Source organism: Asterias amurensis, chromosome 4, assembly GCF_032118995.1.
Source record: "Asterias amurensis chromosome 4, ASM3211899v1".
Taxonomy (NCBI): domain Eukaryota; kingdom Metazoa; phylum Echinodermata; class Asteroidea; order Forcipulatida; family Asteriidae; genus Asterias; species Asterias amurensis.
Window position 1 is genome coordinate 8,682,461 of NC_092651.1, and position 12,302 is coordinate 8,694,762.

At 41.3% G+C, this 12,302-nt stretch overlaps 1 protein-coding gene across 2 annotated transcripts in view; it reads right to left on the reverse strand.

Annotated features, from left to right (window-relative positions):
* The window catches only part of LOC139935702 (phosphoribosylformylglycinamidine synthase-like), a 55,966-nt gene that overhangs the window by 2,656 nt on the left and 41,008 nt on the right, over positions 1-12,302 (reverse strand). For both annotated transcript variants that reach the window (XM_071930238.1, XM_071930239.1), the window contains 13 exons: positions 11,360-11,583; positions 10,167-10,304; positions 9,273-9,404; positions 8,199-8,429; positions 7,447-7,627; positions 6,101-6,184; positions 5,325-5,480; positions 4,547-4,663; positions 3,971-4,122; positions 2,490-2,691; positions 1,392-1,613; positions 865-1,026; positions 39-194 (listed from right to left, as the gene is read on the reverse strand). In XM_071930238.1, coding sequence (XP_071786339.1) covers positions 39-194; positions 865-1,026; positions 1,392-1,613; positions 2,490-2,691; positions 3,971-4,122; positions 4,547-4,663; positions 5,325-5,480; positions 6,101-6,184; positions 7,447-7,627; positions 8,199-8,429; positions 9,273-9,404; positions 10,167-10,304; positions 11,360-11,583 — 2,157 coding nt within the window. The remainder of the gene's footprint in view (positions 1-38; positions 195-864; positions 1,027-1,391; positions 1,614-2,489; positions 2,692-3,970; positions 4,123-4,546; positions 4,664-5,324; positions 5,481-6,100; positions 6,185-7,446; positions 7,628-8,198; positions 8,430-9,272; positions 9,405-10,166; positions 10,305-11,359; positions 11,584-12,302) is intronic.

Below are 12,302 nucleotides of genomic sequence, written 5' to 3' on the forward strand. Positions count from 1 at the left end.
CAGTGCCTTTAAGAAAAACGTTACAGAGAATATTTTACCTTCACCATGAGCAACCCATATGCCTAGTGTAGACCCCTCCATACCCTGAAGCAGAACGGAAGGACTCTGGTCAATCTGGACACTGACAAACCGCGATTCAAACTTCTCTGATTTGTTGTGTGTGAGGAAAACACCCTGCTTGGAGGAGGCTGAATCTGAGTGAAAGGACAAAACCAATTAGTCAACATTTATCACAATCGGATTGCAATGGGTTTTGGGAGTAGTTAGCGATGAAATTTCTAAGCTTTGTCGACCGGGGTTCCACAGAACTCCCCGCAGTTTTCCAGGTAATTATTGGCAATCGGGCGGGCATCAAAATACTTTTAACTTCGACTTAAAACCTAGTGCAGTGTTTCGCATTTTAAACTGATCGGCAATAAATTGGTCACTGCCGGACAGGTGTTTGGTAAGTTGTCCCACACACCAGGCGGGCCCTTCAGCAAGACTCTTATCCAATATTGCTGCTTCCTTCGGATGGGCTGAGCCTTAGGCCGTGTCCGAATTGGCGACTTTGGCTACAGCTACGGCTAGATCAGCGCGTCTGTCAGTGTTGAAGAATAGCAGACGCGTGCGCCCTAGCCGTAGCTGTAGCCGAAGTCACCAATTCGGACACGGCCTTAGGTTCTGTGTCTTGTTTAATGCACTAGAAGAACTCAGTGCACATACCATAAACAGAAGGGGGTTCACCCCAGTGTTGTTGGTCTGAAAGCACCTTGTAAACCATTACATGATGCAATAAAGTAATAGGTCTCGTACTTTAAACGTAGCTAACATACCTTGCAGGAAAAAATAGTGAGCACAAAAAGTGTACATGGATTTATTTACCTCCACTGGTCTTTTCTTGTCCATGGTCCGGGGCCACCCAGCCAAGTAAACCCATCAGCTGGCACCCGTTACAGACGCCCAAGGAGAAGGTGTCACTACGCGCCCTGAAGGCATCAAACTGGGCTCGCACCGTAGGGTTGAACAGGATAGCCGCAGCCCAGCCTTGAGGACAAATTCAAAACCAATAAAATATCATAATTAGGGTGTCACGGCTGAGCGGTTAAGAGTATCAAATTCAAGTTCTGGTGGTAAAGTCAAGACACTAAACTGGTAGTGTCATGGCCCAGCGGTTAAGAGCACCGGATTCAAGCTCTGGTGTTTGATCCAAAAATGATTGCTTCAAAATAGTTGGGGTGTAGTTCTTTCTGCTCTATCAGCCAGGCTTCTGATGGATGATACCCAAGCCTACATCCGTATGAACTGTTAAGGTGGTAACACTGTTTCATGAGTAGGTGGCAATGGCACCTGAAAAAAGGATGTGCGTGTCTGGCTACTTGCATAAAACAATTTTTTTAAACAAAACAAACCTTTGGCGGAACCACAGACGTCAGCATAGCTGAATCCACCGACAAACACCACTCCTCGAAACTGATCCAGGGTGGCTCTCCCCGAGGCAAGGTCCTGCATGTTGACATCCCAGACCTCAAAGCCAGCGCTCATCAACGAGGCGACCATCTCACGATCACCATTACTACCCTCCTCGCGAATCACAGCGACTTTAGGTTTGACGAAGCCTGGCTTGGCTATTTCTGTTTTCATGGAGATCAAGTGTGGTACTGTTAGTCTTATATCAACACAAGTACATGTACATTGGAGAACTGTTGATAGTGTAAAACATTGTGAGAAACGGCTCCCTCTAAAGAAACAGAGTTTTTGAGAAAGAGGCAAATTCTCTCTTAAAATATTTGAATCTGGGAACGACTTCAGGCCTTAAGCATTTCTCAGGCATCTGAAAGCAAACATGACTGTGCTACAAGTGTGTCCTTCTTTTAATATATTCTCTTGCAACTTCGATGAACAATTGAGCCCAAATTTCCACAGACTTGTTATTTTATGCATATCTTGAGATCAACAACTCATAAGACGTGTCCAGTGCATTTAATGGAAGAGCTTCTTGCATAACTACTAACTTAAATTCCATTGGATGACTGACCATTCCTATTGTCATGGTTGCTTTACAGTGCAAAGCTGCCAACATTTGCATCTTGCCATCTGGAAGATTTTGTACAACAATCAGGGAGATATTTAGAACTACATTCAACATAATAGGGACAGACAAAGTTACCATAATCAGGGAGATTTTCAAATTTGCTCATCAGAACATGGATAGAATGGTTTATCAGGGAACTTTCTGCAGTAATATGGAGAGTTTGCAGCTCTGATATGAAAGACCATAACATCAGGCCTCAATCTTTCATGACATAAACCTCGTTGTCTGTTAGAACGCCAAAAACAATTCCCATGAAAAAGAGGGGTCTTCCTAAATTCAACTGCATAATGCACCTCTCTTAACAAGTCTGAAGTTAAGTTCATGTGACGCTCATTTGCCCAAATTTATCTTGACCGCTCAGCCACGACATTTGAGGTCTTAATACATGAAACCGAGTGCCTAAACAAAGCCTCACCTTCATCGATTTTGTGCTGGTTGGGGTCGAAGGTCAGCTTGTAGGGAGGAGCTATGCGTTTAGACAGTCCTTCTCTCTCTTCAGCCACACACTCTGGGTTGGTTTGGTAATTCTCCAAACGGAAACTCGTCTCCTCCCAGATGTCTCTCAAGAAGGTCATCTTCTCTGTCAAGACATTGGTGCCGTTCACCGAGAGACGGACCTGGTGGAAAAAGAATTCAGGCAAGTTGAAAGGACTATTTTGGACATCCGATGAAAACACCAATGGAAGGATGAGCTACAATGTGATGGTGTAGAAATGTTTAGTGGGAGGATTAAGGAAACCACATGCAATCGAAGGAGGACTGAAAACCCATCCACATGGGAGTCCATCTGAGGCAGGATTCGAACCGCTGTCCAAAGAGCTAGAAGGCAGGGATAGATACCATGAAGCTAACCTGGTTCTCCAAAAAAAGTGTAACCCTACTTAACGGCAGTGGACACTATTGGTAATTACTCAAAATAATTATTAGCATAAAACCTCACTTGGTAACAGTAATGGGGAGAGGTTGGTAGTATAAATCATTGTGAGAAACGGCTCCCTCTGAAGTAATGTAGTTTTTGAGAAAAAAATTATTTTACACAAATTTGATTTTGAGAGCTCAGATTTAGAATTTGAGGTCTCTAAATCAAGCATCTGAAAGCACACAACTTCGTGTGACAACGGTGTTTTATCTTTCATTATTATCTCGCAACTTCGACGACCGATTGAGCTCAAATTTTTACAGATTTGTTTTTTTATGCATATCTTCAGGTACACCAAGTGAGAAGACTGGTCTTTGACAATTACCAATAGTGTCCAGTGTTTTTAAAGGCACTGGACAGTACTATTAGTAGGTATTTCAAATAATCGTTAGCATAAAAATGCATGTGTTATGAGTAATGAAGAGCTGTTGATAATATAAAACATTGTGAGAAACGGCTCCTTTTTTGAGAAAGTGGTAATTTCTCACTTAAAAAATAAAATGACTTCAGGCCTGAAGCCTTTTATTAGGCATCTGAAAGTACACAAATTTGTCCATTTTTTCTAAGAGATTCCGACCGTGTCGGAACTGGCGGCTACAGCTCTGGCTACAGCCAGATTTCTGTCATCATGCGTTGAGGTATAGGAAGTCCTTAGCAACACCCTTAGCAACAGCCATAGCCGTAGCTGTAGACACCATCAGGCCATGTCAGAATTGGCAGCTATAACTATGGCTATGCGTCATCATGCATTGAGGTATAGGACGTCCTTAGCAACACCCTTAGCAACAGCCGTAGCCGTAGCTGTAGACATTATCAGGCCATGTCAGAATTGGCAGCTATAACTATGGCTATGCGTCATCATGCTTTGAGGTATAGGACGTCCTTAGCAACACCCTTAGCAACAGCCGTAGCCGTAGCTGTAGAGGCCAAAACGCATCTGGCCTTGTTTTTATTTAGCTTTGGCCTGGTACCCTTACCATGGAGTCTGGACCCTGTCCACAAGATTGACCAATCACGGAGCACGGCACTCCCTTCCCGGTAAACCTCTGGCAGACCATCTGGGCATGCTCAGTCGACACCTCCAAAGCTAACCCCAACTCCTCCGCAAACAGAACCTCCAAATCTGAGGCTAGAAGGTATCAAAGATAGAATAATTACTGATTTGGAAATTGTAATTTGTAATCAGCAAATGTAAATAATTATTGCCAAATTGATCTAAACTCCCTGACATCCGCAACACAATAATCTTACTCGTGCAAGTGTTTTACAGTGTAGTGTGCATTTCAGGCAACACGACATTTCAACACTCACAATAGTTTTCACATACAACTTCCTAAACTGGCGAGCATGGCAGATACTCTTGTGCCATTAGTGCCTGGGGTCAAATATTGGATGGATGCATCGGCATTGCTTCGAATAAAATCACGTTAAGTCTTGACTATTCCATTTTACGACATGACATGTCCTTGATTTGTTTGGAGTGTCTATTTTGCAAAAAATCGCTGCAAAGTGTCCATTTTCAATTAGGCAAAGCTCAATCATATAAAACCAACCTTTGTTGTTGTTTTCAATATTGACCTCCATTCCACAATTCCCTGCAAAGGTCATCTCCAATAGGCAAGTGATAAGTCCACCATCGCTGACGTCATGACCGCTGGTCAACAGCCCCTCTAAAGGAAGTCATGGGGTAAGGTTGTAGGGAAAAGTTAGTCAAAAGCATTATATATTTGGTCTGCAGTAACACCATGTGTGTATGTAATTACTAGGAAGGTTATATTCTTTTGAGAACTATCTTGCTTTATATATTCTACTACCGCAGAGTAGATTTTTGTCCCTGCGCAGAAGGTAGAAAATCTGCCGGGACTACTACTTTAGCTTTAGTGGATCGAGGGGACTCAAGGCACTTTAACATACAGTAATTTTCTGTGAGGTATCTGGGACTTTGTTTGAATTATGATACCTACTCCTTTTACATAGCACCATGGAACAGTTTACAAGGTGATTTGGTGCAGTATGCTGCCAATCAAACCAGTAACACCGGGGCGAACCCCTTCTCTTTTTCCATAAATACACAACAGCTTTTTTTCCCATCCGAAGGACGGAGCATCACCGTTAAGTGTCTTGCTCAGGGACACAAGCATCAGGACTGGTACTCGAACCCACACTCTTCCAATCAGAAACACAAGAGCTTAAAATCCGGTGCTCTTAAACCAAGTTATCAGTCACAACAAAATTATTTCTTGGTCTAGTAACATTTTCTAAGCTACAAGAGACCTTTAGGCTAATGGAGAATGTCATGCACTTCAAACTATAATGAGAAATGTGACTTACCAGTTATTAGTTCCTGCATGATGTTGAATGCTTGAGCCAGCATACCAGGGTTATCCATATCGGGCACCGTGTCACCAAGCTGCTTGTAGCACTGGGCCAGGGCGGAACCTCCTAGTCGTCTCTGACCACAGCTAAGGTCAACAAATAAGATGCTCCCTAACAAAAATGCAAAATGCAAAATCACAACCATCAAAACTCCACTCTCTTCATTTGAACACCTTTCGACTTGAAAACAAACATTTTAGTTGACACACTTCTATTAACCACTTGGGGACCGTTCACAATGATCAATATTTTCACAAGCTTACCAATCGTACGCTGGGAGGTAGGGGATTAAAGCCCGCTTGTTTCGATTTCTAAAAAAAATGTGGAACTATAACAACATAGGTTCATGGGCCTTTATTCACCTTTAGACGATTTTTGTTTTACCTTTCGAAAGTCACCTTTAAAAGAGATTTTTTTTACCTTATGAAAGTCAGTCAAACTGTATCTTGTATGCAGAAAATATCCAGCATTCATTGTCTGCTTGAGACGTGTACGTTCTGTATTTCTTTTTTTCTGACTTTAAGTACATACGGAAAAGCAACCTTAAATGTAATAGATGTTAAACTTGCACCTGGGATAGAAAATTCGTTTTGGTTTTACCCATATACACCGATGTATGTAAGCACTTTATACTCGGTACTTTCCTTGAGCTCATGAAGAAAATCACAGGCATGTTACTAAGCTGTGAGTAATATAGATTTTAAGATAACCTTAAATTATTTGCAACTCACCACAGCCGTTGGGACAATTCAAATCAGGGGTGACGGTGGCGTTAATGTCTGGGCAACCAACATACGCTGAGATCACTAGAGCACCTAAACACCAATCCAATAAAGAATATCATCAAATACACCAAGTAACCTGAATCATAACATGTTCACAAAAAGGTTGTGAGCCTGCTGGCCAATTTCAAAACAAAGTAGGAATCTCAACTGTAAATCAACGTTAACTAGGGTGTCACGGCCGAGTGGTTAAGAGCATCAAATTCAAGTTCCAGTGGTAAAGTCACTGGAGTGTGGATTCAAATCACGGTCATGACACTTGTGGCCTTGAGCAAGATGCTTTTCTGTAATTGCCCCTCTTCAAGTATAAATAGGTACATGCGAGGGTAGAGGTTTTTATTGTGTATCAATAAGGTAAGTGGGAGTTTGGGTTCGAATCCTGATCATGACACTTGAGCAAGGGGTATAAATAGGTACATGCAAGGGTAGAGGTTTTTATCGTGTATCAATAAGGTAAGTGGCACCTGCATGAAACAAACATAATGCAAAGCATAAAGCCCAACAATAACCAAAGTATCTTTTATTTACGGTGCTGTATATTTTCAAAGCTTTTAGTCTGCTTCTTACAAATAATATGCAGGCATGTATGCTTCCTATTTGTAAGGGCAATATCACCAAGGCATTTTCTTCTTGGTAAAGGGCACCCTATGAGGAAACTGTAAATTTCTACTGGAGCATTTCCAGGCATGGAGGTAATTTCACTCGTTCTCGCACTCATGATCATATCACCCCTATACTGCAGAATTTACACTGGCTTCCAATTAGGTCTCGTATTGCATTTAAGATATTGGTGTTAACTTATCATTGTCTTCATGGTACAGCCCCTGCTTATCTCCAGGATTTAATTCAACAGTATCAACCGGCTAGAAACCTACGTTCAAAGAACAAACATCTTCTCTCAGCCCCGGCTATCACATCAACATCCTATGGTTCTCGCTCTTTTCAGAACGCTGCTGTACATCTTTGGAACAGTTTACCCAACAATGTCAAGCTGGCTGAAACTACTGATCTATTTAAAACCCGGGTTAAGACACATTTGTTCAATCATTGTTATCACAGTTAATTTATTCTTTTTCGCCTTTTCAAGTTATTTCATTCTCTTTCTAAGCGCATAGGGACCTCACGGTGATATGCGCTATATAAGAACCGTCTATTATTATTATTATTAATTTCCTCAGTTGTCTCTGTGAAGTATCAGCCCTGAAATATGCATAAATAGTTCAATATGTGTAAGAGACTTGAAGAATGGCCCTTGAACATGAATAAAGAGTGCCATATATAAACACAATTCTCACCAGGAGCTTTGACAGTCTCTGTGCCAACGCGAGCAGCCATGCTCAGAGAATCCTTCCCTCCATCGATCGCTATCCCCAGCTCCTTCATCGCATCGCACATGGCTGCACATGCGTCAAACAATGCAGCGCCCTCGCCTGGCAGCTTGGCAGGCCACATCCAGTTGCCACTACATTTCACATCCTAGTAACAGTGGCAGGCAAAAGATGAAAAGCAAATGTTTAAAGGGAAGGTACATGAATACCTCTTTAAATGAATGTCAATAAAAGCTTTTGGTTAGAAACCTACAGTAGCTTTTAATAGTATGAATGATTTTGAGAAACATTTCACTTTAAAGTATTAATGTGATTATGTAAAAAGATGTCAGTTTTTATGCCCCAAAAATTTGAATCTGAGACAGATTGTGTATTCAAATTTACAGATTATTATTCCGGCGTAGACATCAACACTATGGATTTTCAGCGATCTCTCAAAAAAAAGTGACCACCTTTTTGAAAATAAAATTTTCATAGGTTAGTTTTATTGTTTCATGTTCATTTATTGGATTAAAACAGTGCAAGGGTTCCAAAAACCAAAAGTATATTGCGAAAAGTTACAGAGTATAAAACCTTGTGACCTCCAAGTACATCAACAATGGGTTTTGGGCCGTTGCCCAAACACCTCAAAAGAAACGACATTGAGGAAAATCGCAGGCTTGAAAACAAATTCAAAAAGGAGATAAACTTAATAAAAAATAGAAGCCTGAAAGACCTACCTTGAGTGAGGATACTCTAGCATAGACGAGGTTGGTCAGAGCTTCAGCAACGGACATCCTAGCACCACTAGCTGCATCTATCAATCCCTTGATTGGTTGCTCACCAATGGAGGTAGCCGAGCCGACAGTATCAAAATGAGTCAGTGCCGTGACTGCCACATCAGCTAGTGGGGTATGGAGTGGACCAACGCACTGCTGCTGGGCTACCAGACCGGTCACTGACCGATCAACCTGAGCAGGTAGAAAAGTAGTGTTAAAGACCCTGGACACTATTGGTAATTGTCAAAGACCAGTATTCTCACTTGGTGTATCTCAACATATGCATAAAATAACAAACCTGAGAGTTTGAGCTCAATTGGTCGTCGAAGTTGCGAGATAATAAAACACAGTGTCACATGAAGTTGTATGCTTTCAGATGCTTGATTTCGAGACCTCAAATTCTAAATCTGAGGTCTCGAAATCAAATCCACGGAAAATTACTTCTTTCTCGAAAACTATGTCACTTCAGAGGGAGCCGTTTTTCACAATGTTTTCTACTATCTACCTCTCCCCAATACTCATCACCAAGTAAAGTTTTGTGCTAATAGATATTTTGAGTAATTACAAATAGTATCCACTGCCTTTAAGAGATTGTAAGCCTGATTCTAAGAATGACCAACTCATCATCATGAGGGTCCTCAGATCCTGGATTCAACTCGTTGCGTTATGTCTTTACGTACGTATGTCCTTTTGTCTGCATGTTTGTCTGTTTGTTTTGTTTCTTTGTATGTCTGGCTGCTTTTTTTTACAAGCTTCTGCTTATTACAATGGCCCCACAATTTATCCTGCTTACTGTTACTTAATGAAATTTTAGCTTTACACAGTGGTACATGTAATTGCCAATATCTTTCATGGAAATAAATGTGTACTTGAATTGAATTGAAACCTCTGAGCATTTAAAAAGGACAGTCAGCGTGAACAGAAAAATTATTTCTTCTGATTATTGCATGGGGGGGGGGGGGTTCTGGGAAGTAATGAAAATTTTACGCCATTGTAATGTTTCTTAGCCACTTCAATATTTCCATATCAGCTAACCTTGTTTGTGAGGTATCGTTTGCTGGCGACAGAAGGCAGACGTAGAACACGATTAATAGCATCTTTGACCGTGAGATTAGTCGGCAGGCTAAGTGGCTTGAGATTGGGCTTGACTCGGTCCATGTTGAATATCTACAGAAAAAGGATTTTAATACGAATGATGATTTTCAAGTTGAAATCTCACTGATTATAAAGTTCAGACCAACACCAATCCTCCAACACCAATTCCTGCCAGGAAATGCCCAGGACCCAATTTCATAGAGCTGCTAAGCATAAAAATTTGCTTAGCATAAAATTTCTTCCTTGATAAAAACATGATTACCAACAAAATTTTCATTTGATGCATATTGCCCGTTACTGGTGTTCAGCTGTTGTTTGCTTATCCTGAAAATCACATGGAAATTTGGTTGGAAATCTTGTTTTTATGAAGGCCAAAACTTCATGCTAAGCAAATGTTTGTGCTTAGCAGCTCTATGAAATTGAGCCCTGGAATGGATATGGTGACTCTTTTTTCGTAAACAAAGTCTACATGTTCGATAGATGGAAGCAACAACGCAAAACTGTCTAGAGCAGAACTCTACCTTATCTTTCTAGTGACTGACCAGGACAAGCTAACTTGTAATTTTACAAGTCCATCACCTATTCACTTGTCCACATTTCAAATGAAACAGGGATGCCAGAGTAGCCTGCAGGACCACTCGGAGTGTAGTTTGGTTGGTACTCTGGTGTTTTAACCAGCACTTGGCCAGCGGGGCACTGTTAAGGGTGAATGCTGGTCTTAAGATATGGTGCATACAGTAAAACATAATAGATTAAAATATAAAACCAAAACATGACAAAGCCGAGGATATAAAGGTCAACTTGTGACCTTTGCATTCCCACAATGCTTCTCACCTTCCTGGGCATTGACCCCAAGACCCACTCGAGGTCAAGGTCAACAGGGTATGAGCACGACCTCTTCTTCTTACTAGCTGACTCCCCGTTGAGGGCGTCATTTTCCACACACTCTGCCTCTTCCTGCTCCAGTCGTATCTAAGGATATGAAAATAAAATTCATTTTTGGTGTCACTAAATCAAGTCGAGGCAAGGGCCCAATTTCATAGAGCTGCTTAAGTACACAATGTTGCTTAACAATTTTCTGCCACTTAACAATTTTTATGCTGATCAGAAATGAGCAGCATACTAGTCACAAACTGTACATGGGATAGTAGTTTGGCTGGTAACCGTATTCTGGTAAGCGACATTTTGTCATGCTAGCTATATTTTGTGCTTTTGAAAGCAGTTTGACAAAATTGGACCCTAGGCCACAATGTCATAAACATTGCTTGTGACTGGTATTGAGCTAATGTTTACTTAGCATAACAAGTGAGTGGAGTCTTGGCCGGTATTCTGATTTTACTAAGCATTGATTATTTTGCTTAAGCAGAATTTTGTGCTTAAGCAGCTCTATGAAATTTGGCCCAGACCATAACATAGCTCGAGCCAGCTAAGTGATCTTGGTCAAGATGTCCTCAGTAAACACAGATTAATCAAATTATGAGCAACTTACATCTTCACTTCCCTTCGCACTGGTGTCACAGCGACTTTTATCAGCTGTTACCAAAACATTTATGCACGTCATGGTCGAGTGGTCTATTTCACAGAACCCAAGCTCTGATGTTGTCTGCAGTAGAGTGTGGGTTTGAGTCCCAGTCATGACACTTGTGCCCTTGAGCAATGCACTCAACCATTAATGCTTCGTCAAGAGTTGGGAAGGTAGTGCTTTCTGCTTTACCAACCTAGTGGTTGATACCCAAGCCTACATCCTTATGACCTCTGAAGGGGGTAACCCTGTTTCAGCCCTAGGAGAAGGTGGCACTGTGCCCCTGGTGGCAGTTGATTTGGGTCGATAACACAAAATCAGTTAATTATAGCTGCCGCTTATGATGTGAGGTGTCGTCCCATAAAACTTTTTTATTTAATAAAGTCTGTATTCAAGTCTGGCTGTAATTATCAACAATTTTCAAGTATTACTAACTTTCAAAATAAAATAAGTAAACTTTAATGAAAAGTGTCAGAAGATAAAACAAAACGATTTAGGCTCTTACTTTACCATCCCCAGTAATGTCTCCCACAAATGAAACTGGGCATTTCTCCCTCTGGCAGATATCACTCAAAATGCCTTCTGCCTTCCCCGGAATGAGAATGGCGTTGCTCTCCTGGTACTCGGCGCCCCATAGCTCCATTGTATTGATGGTTGGATCTCCCAATTGGAACTCTTTGGCACGGATCAGGGCACCGGCTGGCTCAGATATCTCCTTTAACACATTGCCTGTGGATCAAACCGACATTCAAGGACAAAAAGTCAAGAACAAAGTGACAAATGTGCTTAGAAGTTTTTACATGTGTATCTCATCACAATAGTTGTAAGATTGAAAACATGTTGACTTTCTGTTTGAATGAAAACGTCCGTTTTATTTTGGTATTAAAACAGAGCAAAAATAAGAATGGTGTGTTGACAAACACAAATGCCCTAATGAGATTAGAGTCATATCCCTGCATTGTCATTCAGACAACATTTCTTCTGTTTTAGCCACAATATAGTCTGACATTTGAAGGGGTCCAAAAACAACTTGCTTCCAGGGGATCCCAAGACAAATCCACGCACCAATTGTGGAGTTGATATGCCAAGTCCTTGACAATAATTGCACACACTAACACAACTGTATTGCAGTCACTGTGTGGACTTATTTAGTGCTTGCTCAGGTCCACATTTCGTATGTATCATCAAAACACGAACATATATTTTGGCCGGCAGGGCACAAAAAAAAAAAAAAACCTTCACCTAAATAAGCCTTTTTGAGATATGGCGGACACAATACTACAACACTATGAGGTTTGGGTAAATTTGTGCGTATTAACCATAGAAATAGAACGTGTGTTATTCAGTGAAGTGCAGTTTTTTTTAGGCGCCGCGGCGTTTACATGTAAACCTATTGACCACCAACGTTCATGGTGAGCGTGGCATCAGTCACCGCGTGTGGCGCACGT